This window comes from Hesperophylax consimilis, unplaced genomic scaffold, assembly GCF_061612785.1.
Source record: "Hesperophylax consimilis isolate HC1 unplaced genomic scaffold, BYU_Hcon_1.0 scaffold_32, whole genome shotgun sequence".
NCBI lineage: Eukaryota > Metazoa > Arthropoda > Insecta > Trichoptera > Limnephilidae > Hesperophylax > Hesperophylax consimilis.
In genome coordinates, this window is record NW_028301262.1 from 968,970 (window position 1) to 988,358 (window position 19,389).

At 34.9% G+C, this 19,389-nt stretch overlaps 1 protein-coding gene across 1 annotated transcript in view; it reads left to right on the plus strand.

The window, feature by feature from the left end:
• The window catches only part of LOC149409257 (uncharacterized), a 254,749-nt gene extending 237,648 nt beyond the window's left edge, over nt 1-17,101 (plus strand). The window contains exons 4-5 of the mRNA XM_089649975.1: nt 16,331-16,360; nt 17,040-17,101. Of these exons, the coding sequence (XP_089506101.1) occupies nt 16,331-16,360; nt 17,040-17,101 (92 nt within the window). The remainder of the gene's footprint in view (nt 1-16,330; nt 16,361-17,039) is intronic.
• The last annotated feature ends 2,288 nt before the right edge of the window (nt 17,102-19,389 follow it).

A 19,389-nucleotide genomic window follows, 5' to 3' on the forward strand; every position in this document is an offset into this window, starting at 1 on the left:
AGGTTGTGTTTTTTACGTTTTGGTTCTCGGTATTAATTTGCAAGTACCTAGGAGTAAGTAAAAAAGCAGATGATATGGCCAACATCAAAAATGAAATTGCAAAATCAAAACTTGATGGAATACAAATTGAAAACAATGATAAAAAAGACCGTGCATGATCTTTAAAGGAATCAACGAAAAATTCACACATGAAGAATTTATGTCGGACCTAATTCTGATAAATGAAGACATAAAAATAATGTACGAAAAGGACCCAAATAAAATAAAATATAAAGGAACTACACCAAAAAAAAATTTCTACAAAAAAATATCATCCCCGAAACCAGTGGAGATTTGAGAAATCTACTAACTGAGAAAAAAAAAGTAAACCTTGGTTTTTACCAAATCAAAGGAGAAGATTGTAAGATTCTAATGCAGTGTTACCAGTGCCAAAAATATGGGTACACAGCAATGCGTTGCCTTCAACTTCCAAACACAAAAATGCATTAATTACACAGAAGTCAATTTAAAATGTAAAATCACGAAACTAACAGACCACAAATCAAATAGCGAAAATGCAAACACAGAATGAAGATGGCCTTTGCTCAAGAAAAAAATGATAACAATTAAAAATGACCGATTTTATAGTAAAACAAATTGACGAAAAATACAAAATAAACAAAGAAAAATGTCAAAATATTACAGAAAATAAGTGGTGCATTATAACCCATTTTCATATTTCGTATGAACATTCATAGCATCGCCAAAACCTCAATGAACTTTGAATAAATATTAATGTTCTGCATTCATCACCACCTGAATAATGTTAACGGAAACGCACTGTAATAATTATCAATACATTCATGCGCTTTCCAACTACAAAGGCATCGCAACAACACCACGGATTAAAAAGATAGTGATTTAATTATATTTCTTCATGATGTGTGTGAAATTTCTGAAATGGAAGAAATTTAAATACAATATGTAAACTGTCTAAAAATAGATATGAGATTAAGAAATAAATTATACAGAATTATCACAGTGTACAGAACACACAAATCAAACATAATTAACTTTATAAACGAACTATGTGAATATCTAAGCAAATTACCGCGAAAACTTACTTTAGTGTGTAGTGATTTAAATATAAATATTTTTTACAAAACATAACTCAAAAGAAAAAATAATTTCATTAACATGATGACGCACCTCAATTTTAAATCTTATGTAAAAAGAAACACTCGAGAAATTACAAACCAAACGCCATCATGCATAGATCATATCTGGTGTAATAAACATTTAAATGAAATAAAAAATATTAAATCTACCGTTTGGGAAAACCAATATAATTGATAACTACGCATGTCTTATATTACATGATACAATAAGAAAACTAAACACGAAACCCAAATTAAATCTTTCATATTCCCAAGTAGACTATCAATTATTAGAAAAATCATTCAAAACAGAAAAATAGGAAGAAATTTAAAAAAATAAATGCGCCAACCAAAGTACCTGAAGGTAGGCCAATCTCACGGGTGTGTTTTTCTAGCGCATAGTGTCTACATATTATAGGTTTGTATCTGCGCAATGTTTGCATGAATGTCCGGTTAAATCTCTGACGCGGCAAACAGTCCAGTTTACAAATACTTTCTACTGTTCAGTTATTAATTTAAGCATGGTAGCGGGCATTTCATAAATACGATGTTTCCTGAGCGAGCACCAGCAAAGTAACTTAATTTACAGCACGTAATGGTTGTAACACCCGAGTGTTGAGACCCTTAAAAATTCTTTGTCAGTCAGGTCCCGCGGTATTCTAAAAAAATTTACTATCGGAAATCGCTTGGTCGATAGTCGGTCCTGAATTGTGCTCGATTTGTCGAAGCTGGATGCATTTAATAGTTTTTGCTGGTCGCTTGCAATTGCCGTGTTTATTGAGATACATTTATTTATTATTTTTTATTCCCGTGACCCGAACACCTAGCTCAAATGAGAGAATTATGTCTTGGATAATCTTTTGATACGGTTACACTTTTTGGTGGCGTCTGCATCTGTTGGAAATATGCATATGGCAGGTATCTGTGCTCCGACAGCTGAGATACGAATCTAAAAACTTCCGATACGTTTAAGAGACCTTCGACTGCTTCTCTGACAAAACATCATGTATAGCTGTCAGACGTGTTTGAACTTCACTAAACACTCTACTCCTGAGGCGCAAGGATATTGTATTTCTTACTAACGTCAATAATCATTTAAAAATACGCTTTCATTTTAAAAGAGTCATCATCAGTAATTTATAACTTTTTGGATTGTTATTGATATCCTTTAATGTTAATCTTTCGGGGATAAATTTGCGCTAAATTGTGAGTTATTTTATTACATCTAATATATAAATAAAATTTTGAAAATAATGTTGCTTTATTGATTTAAAAAAAATGAATTACTAACATTAATAATTGAAAATTGTGACTAATACTGATGCATTCGCTATTATTTAAAATATGTAAACATAAAAAAAGAAATAATTTATTGTGCATTCAAAAAGATATTATAGGATGAATATTTGTCTCAAGCTGTTTTTATATTTTAGTTAATAATTAACCAATTTACAGAGAATAATCATTTATGCTAACTAAAATAATTCGTAAAATTAGTTTTCACCTCCTTTGATTTTTTAAAAATGTTTTTCTTTTATAGAAGTAAGTACTTGTGTTTAAAAGGGTGGTGATAATCAACATTTTGTAATCAATAATGATTTAAGGAAATATGATTATTATAAAAATACTTGTAAATAAACAAATAAAAATTAATATTTACTAAGAAAATGAGAACTAATAATGAAGTTAGTAAAATGACATCGTACACAATGCTACAACTGGGCCACTCGGTATACTTCTATTTTAAAAATGTTTATACAATCGAGTTAAAATATGTACATTTAAAAGTTATAACATTAATACATAAATATATGTTTATACAATCGAGTTGAAATATGTACATTTAAAAGTTATAACATTAATATATTCTTAATAGCTGGCTATCATAGGAGTTTAAAATAAAGGAAGGTAGGTACGAGGAAAAATGTTATACATTGATTAAAAATTAGAGTTTTTTTGTATAATTTCGAACACCGAGGGAGTATTATTATTGTCACAATAAAATGTGCAAAAACTCAAGTGGCTCGAAGGTACAAAGGGTTCCAAATATCACATTAAAAATTTCAATAATCATTCACCCATTGTGCATTACTTTCAGAAGATGTTTTTAAAAAACAATTATTATTAAAAAATTTAAGCGAGAATTATGAGTAACTTTCAATTTTCGGTACCATCGGTTACAGTGCATCCGCTGTCGTTAACAAGACTTTGATGATGAATGTATATTTGTTTGTGAGATCATTTACATCGTTCAATATCCCCGTCTTCACTCCGAGAGACAATTAATTGCTTGCGATGTAGTAAAGAATTTTTTTTTTCTAAACCAGGTTATTAAATCAGAATAGCTTGCAATAGATAAAAAGTATATGTTTTGCGAAATATAGGTCATTTAGTTCAATTTAAATTAAACGCGGCCAGTTGGCCAGCATTATCGTTCTTCAACACATCCATCGTTTCGTTCTCGTTGGCCGCATAGACATTTTTTTCTTTTTAAGATACACTTTGAACGTTCGCAGATGCACGAGCTGTGTGAGTCAGAACTGCTTCCAAACTATATAAAATTAAAAAGAGCTTTTTAAGCTTAACTTCAGTAACGATTATAAATTTTTCGTGTGTACCATAACCTTGCATTTCATAGAGAAGTTGATGAAAAGCAATGTTGTTGAATATTTAAATAAAAAATGTTATCCATAAACTTTTAACTGTGATTCAGCGCGTGGCTCGTCAGAAAAGATAATTATTAGTTTCACTCGTAACGTGACAAAGGTTTTCTTTCACTATGAGTGAGCTGTGTCTTATCAGTTTGCACTTCGGAGAAAATGAGTAGTTGCAATCGGAATATGAAAAAGGTTTTTCTCGACTGTGAGTCAGCAAGTGGCTTATCAGAGAGCCCCTTTGATAGCATGAATAGTTGCACTCGGCACATGAAAAATGTTTTCCTCCACGGTGAGTGAGCATGTGGTTCTTCAGATTGCCCTTTAGAGAAAATGAATAGTTGCACTTGAAACATGAAAAAGGTTTTTCTCCAATGTGAGTCAGCACATGCCTCGTTTGAAAGCTTTTTCGAGAAGATGAGTAGTTGCATTTAGAACATGAAAAACAGGAAAGGTTTTTCTCCACTGTGAGTCAGCATGTGCCGGGTCAGATTGCCCCTTTGAGAATATGAATAATTGCACTCAGAACAGAGAAAAGGTTTTTCTCCATTGTGAGTCAGCATGTGTCTTGTCAGAAAACTTTATTGAGAACATAAATAGTTGCACTCAGATCATGAAAAAGGTTTTTCACCACTGTGAGTCAGCATGTGGTTGGTCAGTAATCTTATTCGAGAACTTGAATATTTGCATTCGAAACATGAAATAGTTTTTAAAAACTGTGAATCATCACGTGGCGTGTCAGAGAGACCTTTTGAGAACATGAATAGTTACACTCAGCACATGAAAAAGGTTTTTCTCCACTGTGAGTTCGCATGTGGCTCGTCAGATAGCTCCTTTGATAGCATGAATAATTGCACTCAGAACATGAAAAAGGTTTTTTTCCACTGTGAGTCAGCATGTGTTTTGTCATATAGCCCCTTTGAGAACATGAATAGTTACACTCAGCACATGAAAAAGGTTTTCCTCCACGATGAGTGAGCATGTGGCTCTTCAGATTGCCCTTTAGAGAAAATGAATAGTTGCACTTGAAATATGAAAAAGGTTTTTCTCCACTGTGAGTCAGCACATGCCTCGTTTGATAGCTTTTTCGAGGAGATGAGTAGTTGCAATTAGAACATGAAAAACAGGAAAGGTTTTTCTCCACTGTGAGTCAGCATGTGCCGGGTCAGATTGCCCCTTTGAGAATATGAATAATTGCACTCAGAACAGAGAAAAGGTTTTTCTCCATTGTGAGTCAGCATGTGTCTTTGTCAGAAAACTTTATTGAGAACATAAATAGTTGCACTCAGATCATGAAAAAGGTTTTTCACCACTGTGAGTCAGCATGTGGTTGGTCAGTTATCTTATTCGAGAACTTGAATATTTGCATTCGAAACATGAAATAGTTTTTAAAAACTGTGAATCATCACGTGGCGTGTCAGAGAGACCTTTTGAGAACATGAATAGTTACACTCAGCACATGAAAAAGGTTTTTCTCCACTGTGAGTTCGCATGTGGCTCGTCAGATAGCTCCTTTGATAGCATGAATAATTGCACTCAGAACATGAAAAAGGTTTTTTTCCACTGTGAGTCAGCATGTGCCGGGTCAGATTGCCCCTTTGAGAACATGAATAGTTACACTCAGCACATGAAAAAGGTTTTTCTCCACTGTGACTCAACATGTGCCTCGTTAGATGGCTATTTCGAGAAGATGAGTAGTTGCATTCAGAACATGAAAAAGGTTTTTCTCCACTGTGAGTCCGCAAGTGGCTCGTCAGATAGCTCCTTTGATAGCATGAATAATTGCACTCAGAACATGAAAAAGGTTTTTCACCAATGTGAGTCAGCATGTGGCTCTTCAGATTGCCCTTTAGAGAAAATGAATAGTTGCACTCAGAACATGAAAAAGGTTTTTCTCCACTGTGACTCAACATGTGCCTCGTCAGATGGCTATTTCGAGAAGATGAGTAGTTGCATTCAGAACATGAAAAAGGTTTTTCTCCACTGTGAGTCCGCATGTGGCTCGTCAGATAGCTCCTTTGATAGGATGAATAATTGCACTCAGAACATGAAAAAGGTTTTTCACCACTGTGAGTCAGCATGTGGCTCTTCAGATGGCTCTTTAGAGAAAATGAATAGTTGCACTCAGAACATGAAAAAGGTTTTTCTCCACTGTGAGTCAGCATGTGTTTCGTAAGATTGCCCCTTTGACAACATGAATAGTTACACTCAGCACATGAAAAAGGTTTTTCTCCACTGTGACTCAACATGTGAATCGTTAGATCGCCTTTTCGGGAAGATGAGTAGTTGCACTTAGAACATGAAAAAGGTTTTTCTCCACTGTGAGTCAGCATGTGACTCGTCAGATTGCTCCTTCGAGAACATGAATAGTTACACTCAGCACATGAAAAAGGTTTTTCTCCACTGTGACTCAACATGTGCCTCGTTAGATGGCTATTTCGCGAAGATGAGTAGTTGCATTCAGAACATGAAAAAGGTTTTTCTCCACTGTGAGTCCGCATGTGGCTCGTCAGATAGCTCCTTTGAAAGCATGAATAATTGCACTCAGAACATGAAAAAGGTTTTTCTCCACAGTGAGTCAGCATGTGGTACTTCAGTTGGCCACTTCAAGAACAAGAATAATTGCACTCAGAACATGAAAAAGGTTTTACTCCACTGTGAGTTTGCGTGTGACTCGTCAGATTGCCTGTATGGGTGCTTAAGTGCCTTTTGAAAATCGACTTATGAGAGTTGGAATAGGTGCAATGAGGACAAAGTAATTGTTTTTCCATAGGCTGCGTCTTCAGATCTGTAGATAAAAATAAAGAAATACGATTATAAAGACTCAACACGACTAAATATCAACACTTAGCATAAGGAAGCACAGAAAATTAATAAAAATGTATAAAAAAATAAGAAGGCAGAAATTATAAACAAAAATAAATTATTTTTACCGGACTGGTCAATTCTTTCAAAGCGTTCTAAGCATTCCTTTTTTACATCCTGCAGGTCAATGTCAATTTCCAAACAAGAAAATCCCCCATCATTTTCTTCTCGGCGTCCGAGTTTTGCCTTGACCGTTATAGTCTCCATATTAATGCAAGCTATAAAACAACATGTTCGTACATCGACAATTTAAACAAAAAAAAACATTTTTAAATAAAATATTTTCTATAAAAAAAAATCGTAGATTAACCCCGTAGTAGTGAATATTAGGAGAAAAGAGTTCAAGGTTAATTGAAGAAAATTAATAAGTATGACCAAGACGTCCGCTTCAGGAAGGAAAAGGTTTTTGTTCTTAAGCACCTTCAGTGTGGAGTCATTTTACGTCAACGAAATGATGTTTTCTTCCATCAATATGTATTTTAAACGTATGAGTAAAAAGTGAACAACTTGATGAATCAAGCACTTATTGTGAGCATTAGAGGCTTCTGTGATTGTGGGGTATGGCTCTCGACTAGTAATCTGGAGGTCCCGGGATAAAATTCCAGCGGACGCAAGCAAATTTTATTTGATTGCTTCATAACATCTTACAATTTATTCTCGTAGCGCGTTCCAGCGTGTAAGATACTCTCGGTATCGCCTTGGTGTAATATAAACAATTCACAATTTAAACATTGATTGAGATGACGCCATCTGAATAGCCAGGACTTCACACCTATCACCTCCCCATTTTCATCCCCTCCTTTCTACCAGCCTTACAACATACACCAATTAAACCAAGAGGTTCAGAGCAGTTAGGACTCATTTGGGGAATTCACAAAAACTAAATAAAAATTACTAACTTTGACTAATGTTGTAGTTTGGCTGTTCTGGTAAAGATATATATCTAGATAAAAATTAAAATTACTACGGCAACATAGGACCGCGTGAACAAGCATATTATGTTCTGTCGCCATGGTAATCCAAAATGGACTCGGAATAATAATATATAACTTATTTTACGCATGTAATGCAACTAACTGGCTGTCTGAGTACTCTCCGCACATTCCTTCTTTACATCTAGGAGGTCGAAATCCATAAACGTGTTCGGCATTACACATCCGCCTCCTTCCTGGGGCCCTGGTTCCGTCTTGACGGAAACAGTTTCTTGGTTTTCTAGATCCATGGCACTGCTGTGGTAGGGTTTGGTAATTGGTACAAGCCCAAACAAATATATATGTACCTGAAACAGAACATAGTTGTAACGGAACCCTCTTTTGAATGAGCTTAATATTTTTTGATTGAAACATTCTGTCAAAACAATGATATCTTATGCGATACTCATATTTGGAAATAGGTATATACATATTGTGACTATCTTGACCTTGAAATTGTCATTTGAAATCTGTTGAAAGATTTGTCATTAATCGTCTGATAAGTTGATATAACTATAACCATAAGTAAAGTTTAGCGGGTAAACCCTTTGTTAAGTCCGCTAATCCGCTTTTAATAAAATATTTTATACTAAAAATTAAAATATTTTCCAAACACTTTATTTAATAAAGTAGTAGTATAAGCAGACGTCTAATTGACAGTTTGAACGTTACGCAAACAAAACGCCAATAGATTTCCTAACTTAGTGTACCTATAAGGGCCACTACCGAAATGATTAGAGTAATTATTAAAAGCATTAGAACTCACTTATTAATATCACAAGTATGGAAAGATAAATTGAACTTCGTGGGTTAAACAAGGGATAAAATGTAGAATTAGAGAGTAAAAACCGGGTGATACGACTGGCGATGACAAAAGGATGAGTCAACAAATTAGGTTAGTTTTACAAAGACAATAATGAAGTCATAGACAAGTATTATGACATCAGCAGAATCACACTTAGCCCGCGCCACGCAACGTAACGCGGCGCAACGTTCTTGTCGGTGTTTACACTGGCCCATAAATAAACCAATCACTAGATTAATAACTCCGAGCTTTTGTAGGGGGAAATTTTGTCATTACAGCCCATAAATATACCACTCTCTAGATCGATATCTTCGGGCTTTTTGTATGTAACGGAATTATACAGTACTTAACCACAGATATACAAGCAGCATACAAGCAGTACCTACCGTGCGGAGCAGAGCAGTAGACAAGGTAGAGGAAACTCAAGGCCATTTAAAAAAAGATGCGACCATAGACAACATAATTGCTCTCGGCCTATTTTATTCATTCACTAGCCCAAAAAAACTATTATAAAAATAAAAATGTCCTTGAAGCAGAAAAATTTCGAAATGTTTTCCAAGGGCAAGGTTCATCTGACTAAGAAAATAAACTTTTACAGTGCATTTCCTTTAGATGAAACTTGTTAATCTGAGAAGAAGAAACCCAAAATGACAAGAAATTTGCAAAAACACTGAAGAAAATTTCCAAAACATGATTGTCCGACAGTACGACGAAGAATTCCGACATTTTTCAGCCTCATGAACTCATGGTTACATATGTTTAAAAATCTTTAATTTCACCAAAACAATAAGATAATACAGGATAACACTAATCAATAACATGAATAAGTTTATCGATATAATAAATAATCGAAGTATCCCAAAGGAGAGTCCAGAGGAGATTGGCTGAGGAGAACCTCATTGGTCATCGGCCAGCTAAAAAACCTCGCCTCACAGTAGATATGAGGAAATAACTACTGGAATGGGCCAACGCACACCAAAACATGACTATAGAGAACTGGAATATGGTAATTAACAATTTTGTGGTTATCAAACTTAAAAAAATTCCATTTGTTTGATTATGGCCTTTTTTTAGGTGTGCTTCTCTGACGAGACCATATTCCAAATTTTGTTGAACAAATCATCGTTCGTCCGACGACGCCCAGGAGAGAAATTTCATCCGGACTGCCTTGTAGAGACGATCAAACACCCTACCAGTATCATGGTGTGGTCATTCATCTCTTCCAAAGGGATGGGGCGCCTCCACATCGTGCAAGGGACCATGAGGAAGGATCAGTACAGACAAATACTAGAAAATCGATTACTGCCTCAAGTCGGAGAATGGTTCCTTGGTGACCAGGAATACGTCTTTATGCATAACTCCGCCCCCTTTCACAAGTCCAGGACTGTCACTGCATTCCTGGCTGAAAAAAATGTGCAGGTTCTACCTTGGCCGGGGAATTCCCCTAACATGAACCTTATTGAAAACCTGTAGGAGCTCACCAAAAGGGAGATTGCCAAGGAGGTGATCACAGCGAAGCAGCAGATCATCGAAACCCTCATCCGGGTGTGGCATCATTCTCCTGACTTAAAGATCACTGCAAAATTGTGCATTGAGAGTATACCATGGTATGCCATGGCGTGTACAAGCTGTTAGTGCGGCTATAGGCGAAATTACGAAATATTAGCTTTTTGTTCGATAATGTTTAAAAATAATAATAAAAATATATATAATTGCAAATTAAGGACAAAAACGGTTTTTAAATTTTCAAAATTTAATATCCTTGTTAATAAATAATAATAACCACACCTAAAATCATAAACATCTGTGTTTTATGAACACAAAGTGTGAAAAACACATTTTTCATAGGTGTCCCTATTAATATGGCAACCCACTGTAATTGCAATGTTACGGGCATTCTTATTTTTGTAAACTTCTTGCTTTTGATCCCAAAGATAAGGATGGCTTTGGTATAGATCCATAAAACTAAACATCATATCATCCAATCAGTAAATAATCACGTCCTGCTTGACAACAATGAACTTAAACCCTTACATATAGAAAGAAAGGGCATTAGATTTACTTGAACAATTCTAAATCAATAAAAGAACCAATGACCCTAATATTACATATAGTAATACAAATTATTTATTCCCCGCTTCTAAGAATGTTCACAAAACCGGAACAATATAACACACTGCTACATCATTATTAAGCAATTAAGATAACATAAAACAGACTTCAAAATAGCCCCAAAGAATATGAAATCTATTGTCACAATTATTTTATCAGTACGGTAATAAATCATTTTGAATTGGGAGGGGTAAAATAGAATCATATAAATAAGTCGTCTAAACGTGGCTAAAACCACAGTTTGAAAATGGAATTGAAACCCGAAACAGCTGTAACAATAACAAAAACCAAAAAATAATTGAAGAACTTAATAATTGTATTATTAAATTTGATTTTAATTACACTCAGTAGAAAGGTCTAACGTCTACTTTCAACCGCATGAACTAAAAGTCGCCTGCAACTTGAAACATATGTTCACAAGTTTCGATTCGGCGGGAAAATCGAACGATTTCATGAACGATTTCATGAACGATCGAACGATTTCATGAACAACAAAAGTAGACGGGCTTTCAACTTTCGTCGTTCAACTAAAAACTTGATCAACTCTTTTGAACATTTGTCGATGAGCTTTCAAGTATCATTCAACTCCGACTTGATCAACTAAAATCGCTCTGTGTGAAGGGGTATCTCGGAGCAATTAAAATGCCGCGAAAACGAAACTCGGAGAAAAAATACCAAATTGATAACCGTATTTTATTATGTTTTATTTATTACATTTAATTACAATAATGACGTATTGCCCATCTCTCTAGGTGTGATACGCCTGTGTTGCAGGGCCGTATTTGTACTTTTCACAAGTATAGGCCACTTCGTTTGCGCCGCTCCCTACCACCTTCTTGGAAATTGTCACCGATAATATCTATCATAAAAAAAAAATTAAAATTTTAAAAAAAATTAGAAAAACATAATCACTCACTTTTAGGCTGCCATTAGGTGACACACAATTTTCAGAATAAATATTCAAATGTAGGAATTAGGTATTCAAAAATAATATAAACAAACGAATTAATACAATTTAATTTAATAAGTAAAATTAAATAACAAGAATTACAATTTTTTCGGGTTTTTTATTGAAAAAATCATCTATAATATCTTCATAGCTTATAGTATTCATTAAGTCTGCTTCAATGCTCAGAAGAGCCAAAGAGTTTTTCTTACAGTTTTTCTTGCGACAGTGAAGACCTTTGTTAATTTTTCACACGCTTTAAACAGGAAAAACTCCTTTCTCCACAACAATTTGTGGCCGGGGTGCAAAGTGCAATGCGGAGAGCTATATCCAAGTTTGGATAAACATTACACAGAGATTGTTTCCTCAAAAACTTAAAAAGATTCAGTAATGATGTCGATTCAGGTTTCTCTGCCGTCTTATAAGAGGAAATGTGACTACAAAAGTGTACACATTCCTGAACTAAATCGTCTTCTAAATCATTACAGTAATATTGCACAAGAGACTGAGCTTTTTCTGAGACTCTTTGTGTTGAAAGTTCACTCATTCTTGTTAAAAATGAAAATTTTTCTTTAAAGATTATATATGCACCATGTCTTCTCTCTAATTCAGCTCTCAGTCTGTCCAGAATTACCAAAAAGGTGTTGACTCTGAAAGAGTCTCTGGAGGTTGTTTCAATTTCCTCATTTGATGCTTGCCTTAGTAACCGTAAGTACTTCATCCCAGGAATCTCTTACACTTTGATAGGCATCTGCTCTTGCTGACCAACGTGTGAGGTTTACTCTCTTCAGCGTCTTTTGTTTTCCTATTTCACTAGCCAATTTTTTCCAATGATCGGTTGACTTCACAAAGAAAGTATTTACCTCTTACAGCAACATGAAGAAGTAACAGGCTTCTGTACAAGACTTAGCGGCCGAGGTTCCCACCAAATTTAATGAATGAGCTGCACAAGGGACGAACATGGCAAGTGGTGCTTGTTCTTGAATTTTGGCTTGTAAACCATTATAAATTCCTGACATGTTCGAGGCATTATCATATGACTGACCCCGGCAGTCTTCTAGATATATGTTCAACTTTTCTAGCTCTAAAGTAATGGCATCAAACATATCTTGAGCCTTGTGTCCAACAGAAGGTAAGAATTTAAGAAATCTCTCACATGGCTCTCCATTATTTAAAACATATCTAATCACAAGTGTCAGTTGATCTACGTGTGCTGCATCCGGTGTAGAGTCTACAATTAAAGAAAAGTATTTCGCTTCTTTTATCTCATCACTAATGCATTTCAGTACTTTCTCAGCCATTGAGCAAATGAACTCGTCGAAGACAGTTTTTGATAGGTAGCTAGTGGTTCCAGATCCTGCTATTAATTCAAGTAGCATTATGTAATTCCCACTGTGCGGGTCACCAAATTTTTCATTACTTCCTCTGAAAGCGAGACCTCTTGATGCCAATCCTTTCATTACAGCAACGACCCTCTTTAAAATGTCCTTCCAATAAGCAATTTCCTCGCTTAGTTGGGCAGTTAGTGAAGATTGAATACAACCGCAAATCAAACCTCTAGATCTTAAAGCGAGAATACAGGGCTTATGATTTGGAGAGTTTTCGTGTTGAGCTGGCCGACCGACATATTCGTAAACAGGGAATTTTTATCTAAATTCTGACATCGATTTCATTCGTGTGGCCGACGAGATATTTTGCCGCATTTAGAGGATACCTACAATGTCATTTGTTAGGTATTTCTCCCCACACAAAAGTTGGCCGAACGATTTTTTTTTTCAAAACAAATTTGCAATCAACTTTTGCCGTAAGTTTTGGCAATGTGGCACGTAGGATATTTTCATCCCAAAAATAAAACCGGAAGTGGTCGCTTTCCAGGACTCCTCCCGGGCCGAAATCTGGATGAATGCGTTTTTTTAACTAATCTTATTTGGGGTTAAAGCCCAGTACTAATTTAGTTCATGTGGCCTATAGGATGGGATTTTTCCGGTCATCGCTTGGACTACAAGTAAACACACGAAACTGCCGCTTTGCATTGCCGGGTAGCCCGGCGCGCGCGGGTATATAATGTGTTCGTACGGACTGTTCATCACATCACCCGCCTCCGATCCGCCGCCCGCCACCTTGCCGCCCGGGCAGTAGCATCAATATAACTAACTATCTAACTAAAGTACTAGGAATTAGCGCCTTTCAAAAATGATATTTATCGTCTAATCGTTATAAAACTCTGTCTATCCACAGGGACTTTTTTTGTTTATAATCGCATGCACGGCTTAACAAAGCGAGCGAGTGCCGCCCCCTGAACTCTGCCGCCCCTAGGCCGCGGCCTATAAGGCCTATTGACAAATCCAGGACTGCTGTGTTGAGATGGCAATTTTCACAGTTATTGTTATTAGAATAATACACAAATAACTTTGTTGGTCGCATCTTTTTTTAAATGACCTTGAGTTTCCTCTACCTTGTCTACTGCTCTGCTCCGCTCGGTAGGTACTGCTTGTATGCTGCTTGTATATCTGTGGTTAAGTACTGTATAATTCCGTTACATACAAAAAGCCCGAAGATATCGATCTAGAGAGTGGTTTATTTAAGATTTAAGATCATTGCGTTATGATTTTGGTTGACGACCGGTGTATATCGTGTTTGTGAAATAATTTTAACGAAATCAAAATTTGAAGTGTTGATTTTTGGTTTTCCCCAACATTTATACTAACTTTTAGTAATAATATAACTAAATTCAAGTATTAATTCAAAGTAAACATTCCATATTTACCGTGAAGCGGAATTCAAAACCTTTACCCAAATATTGACCACCTCTAGTGACGTTTCTATTTCTTTGTGCAGAGGCATATAACTCCGGTCTGTCCTTGAAACCCATTTGCAACCGACACGCCTAACTCTGTTTTCTTATGGAAAAAAATATTGTGGCAGAAAGTTGAGATCTCATTGGCTTAGAGTTTGACATCTCGCTCGAGGCCACACGGGACACGACGCAGTTGTGTGATGGCGTAAGATCATTTCGTGTCTAAAATTTAGCTAGTTAAATTTATTTGTGATGAAAATATAATCCGTGTAGTGTTAGCGAGGTAAAAATATATATTCAACCTAACCTAAATGTACTCCCTACGTAAGTTCAAATTTATAATGAATTGACAGTTTTTAGGTTATTACGCATCAGGATTTTGCAATCGCAAAATACGTTAAATGGCTTGTTAAAAGTGCTTCTTACCTACTTATTTACATTATGACATATGCCTTCTTGGCAAATATGTCTACCTTCACAGCGTATAAATGTTATCGATTACATTGACTCACTTTTCATAATAAAATAAAAATAGTATTAGGATGAATTGTACAGCGCCGTCTTTTGTGCAAAATCATCTCAAGGGCGCTGTTTATCAATGATTATCACGTTTTATCTTATTGTTTTAGTGACATTCAATAATATTAAACATGTGACCATGAGTTAATTTATTTTTCTTTTCAAAATAAGCAGATAAGCACAATCATGTTTGCAAATTTTTATTTTTCATTGTTCTTTTCGTTTTTCATTTATTCAAGTTTTTTGTTACTTTTGGGTTTTTTGTCTCAAATTAACAAGTGTCCACTGACAAAGTTTCCTCTTGATAACACGAGCCCTGATAGTTAATTTTCTTAGAACAATGCTTTGTCAGATGAACTTTGCTGTCAGGTAACATTTTGATATTTTTCTGCTTCAAAGACGTTTTTAATTTTAAAATTGTTTTTGGGCCAAAGAATGAATGGCTGAGCGGAATATTATTGTCTACGGTCGCACATTTTTTTATATGACTTTGATTTTTTCTGCCTTGCATATCATCAACGCTCCGTCGGCTATATCTGTGGTTAAGAAGTGTGCTTACTTTTCCCATACAAAAAACCCGAAAGTGACCTAGTGAGTGGTTTATTTACGTCTTCGTGCATTTTGCTTAGTAACGCAATGCCATTGTTGTTCCTTTTTTCTGAAGTAGTATTGTATTCTGTATAATATTTGTTTTCCATTTATACAGTTTTGTATCACTTCAGTGAACATCACATTTTTTATTCCGAAGTAAATCACATTCTTGCACTTCTAATTTTCTAGTGACATTTTTTCTAGTAACATTTTGTCCAGATCAATACCATCCAATTCCGGCCATAAAAAAATCATTTATCATCTCTCGATCGCGCAATCCATTCACCGTAACTGTTGCTCCAGCCTCATTTTCGAAAAAGTAAAGTCCAATGACTCCGCCGGACCATAAACCGCACCAAACAGTCACACGTTGAGGATAGATAGGCTTTTCAACAAAAACTCTTGGGTTTTCCGAGCCCCAGATGCGACAATTTTGCTTGTTGACGAAGCCACCGAGGTGGAAATGGGCCTCATCACTCAAGATGATTTGCATTTGATTCACTCAAGTGAATTTTAATCATTCGTTCCATTTTAATTAATGGTGTAGTTTCTACTTGTCAAATGTCAAAAAAGGACACCTTCAAAAGTAACGAAATAGCGGAATATTCAAAATAACAACTCCTACTGGAAAACGCTGTATATAAAATGGGTTTATAAAAACACACGAGTATTCGAATGCAAATTCGTGTCAAAACTTTAAAGCTATCGGTGAAGAACTATCGGGGATTTGAGATTTTAAACAAACGATCCATTGACATATTTATTTTTATAGATTGTTACATATAGCGCTGTGAAAAAATTAAACAGACCGCCGACACATCCGATTTTTGTTTGTTAAAGATAACCATTTATGCGTATCTTGTTTATATATATATATATATATATATATATTAACTGTACTTCACTAATTAAGCTTTTTTCCAATTCTTTTCAGACTTATTAGCCAACCCTAAGACGCATCCTGGTGAAAAACGATACTATTGTCCCCTTTGTAACTATTCTTGCATTCGAAATTCATCGTTAAAACAACACTTTCGCATCCATACTGAAAAGGAAAAAGAAAAACCCTTTTCATGTTCCGAATGCCGTTATACGTGTTTTCAAAGGAGGGTTTTAAAAATTCATATGTATACACACGGTGGAGAAAAACCTTTTTCATGTTCCGACTGCAACTATTCATTTTCAACAAAGGCACATCTAAAATATCACCTGTTTACCCACAGTGGAGAAAAACCTTTTTGATGTCCCGACTGCAACTATTCATGTTCAAAAAAGGGACGGCTAAAAGATCACATGTTCACCCACAGTGGAGAAAAACCTTTTTCATGTCCCAACTGCAACTATTCATGTTCAACAAAGAGACAACTAAAAATTCACATGTTTTCCCACAGTGGAGTAAAACCTTATTCATGTTCCGACTGCAACTAACAATGTTCTATAAAGTGGAATCTTAAAATTCACATGCTTACCCACAGTGGAGAAAAACCTTTTTTATGTCCCGATTGCAACCATTCATATTCAACAAAGGGACGGCTGAAAGTTCACATGTTCACCCACAGTGGAGAAAAACCTTTTTCATGTCCCGACTGCAACCATTCATGTTCAACAAAGGGACGGCTAAAAGTTCACATGTTCACCCACAGTGGAGAAAAACCTTTTTCATGTCCCGACTGCAACCATTCATGTTCAACAAAGGGACGGCTAAAAGTTCACATGTTCACCCACAGTGGAGAAAAACCTTTTTCATGTAATGAGTGCAACTATTCAAGTTTTCAAAGGGGAAATTTGAATACTCACGTACGCAAAGTTCATCAGATTCGGTTCTAGGGGCCCGGAGTCTTAGTTGTTTGAAAACTGTATGTGCGACATGTAAACGATATCGAGAGACCATCCTCAGCTCAGGGAATATTCTTGCCATTTAGCTATTCAATTGATCCAGATGCTCCTTCTCTACCTCGCTTCCGTAGTTTAATCTTGCTTCACCGTTATGTATGTATTCCAACTTATTAATTCAATGTCGAATTATTAAAAAACTTGAACTTTATTCAAGTTCTTGACGTATAATGTAATTCATTTTCAAAATAATTGTACTAAAATAGCTTGAGACCTATTGAACGTCTAGAAAACTATTCATAAAAAGATCTAGCCATTTATTGTATGAATTTTATGTTTCTAGTGGGGTAATTCAGGAATCTCATGTAGGTCCGATTCTGTGTTTACTGTTTATCAAGTTAATATTTTTATTTTTTGCAACGTATATCTTTTAAAAGTATAACTTATCATGGGAACAACATGGGAAACTAACGTTTTCTTATCGATGATAAGAAAATTTTAGTTTCCCATGTTGAAATTATTACGAATAAAGCACTTACATGTCTGACATCGTACAAAGATGTGATGTATAAATTCTCAAATATTGTTATTTCTCACTCTGGTTACCTTTATACAACATCCATTTTTTATTTTATTTTTATATATTAACATTCAAAACCTGCTAAACAACTAATGTAGTTTGTGAGCAGGTACATAATGACAACATTTTTTGCAATAACATGGTACAATGGTAAACAGTATGTAGGTATATATAATGTTGATAATAAATTAACAATAAAGATAAGTTGGTTAAATTACAGAATTGTTTAAATATAAATATGTAAAAAGCAGTATAAGCCTCATATAGCAAACAAGCACAAATGAGTTTAGTATGAACAAATGAATGTAATCAACAAGTACTTCTATTATTAATATACAAAAGGTAATACAAATTTATAACGATTTTCCATTTCCTTAGAATGTGAATTCCAATTAGGAAAACAAAGTCTTCAGTAGGGCATCAATATAAATCCTCAGTATCTAATAGCCATTTCCTTAGATTATATTTGACTTTATCTGTAAAAACGTTTATATTTTTAATTGTCATTGGTAGTTTATTAAATAATCTGAGTACAATAAAGTTTAGGGTTCTTTCACCGTATTTATTGGTACATTTCGGAACCACGAATCCTTCATTTTGAGTGAAGCTTGTATTATGTTTATTGAAAACTCTTTTCCTATACAAGGAATCAAACAATATAAGATGTTGACTTACAATATTATAAAACAATAATCCTCTGACAGGTAAAACATTCAGAGACTTGTATATTAATTTGGTGTCGCTTCTGTGTGCATTTATGGATTAACAATTTTGTGAGGGAGTTTTTTAATGTTAGGATATAATTTATATTAGTTTTACAAGAATGTGCCCAAGAAGTGATTCCATAACGGATTGTGGATTCAGCCAGAGATAGGTAGATTAATTTTAAAGTATTTATAGACACAAAATATTTTATTTTATAAATTCTACCCACAATAGACCGTAGACGTTTACAAACATTAGTAATGTGTACATCCCATTTCATGTAGCAGTCAATAGTAACACCAATATATACATATTCTTTGACAAAATCAATAGTTTCACATGAATAGGGCTGTGCAACATTTCTGTGTAAGCAGTCAAAAGTATGTGTATATAACGAAGGGATTAAATTGTATCTGGCGTGTGGTGATCTTATGTGCATAGTTTTAGTTTTTTTGGCATTTATTATGAGACCAGCGTCATGAGACCATTTTAGGAGAGCAATAAAATCAAGCTGCATAAGGTTCATTGGAGTAATCAAATCCTCGTGTGATATTACGAGTGCCGTATCGTCTGCGTACACAAAATGTTCAACGAAAGAAAACAATTTACTCATAATTGAGATGAATATAATATACAGGGTTTGCCCTAAAATTGACCCCTGTGCAACACCTGTTGAAATATATTTTCTTTTGCTAATTTTTTTTAGAATTTTTACTGTTATTTGTCGATCCGATAATAATTTTTTTAACAAAACTAGTAGCTTTTCTCGTATTCCTATTGCATCAATTGTTTCTAAAAGTTTATTTTTATCAATGGTATAAACGCCTCCGAGTTATCTATGAATAAAACCAACACATGTTTTTTTTTAACCCTAG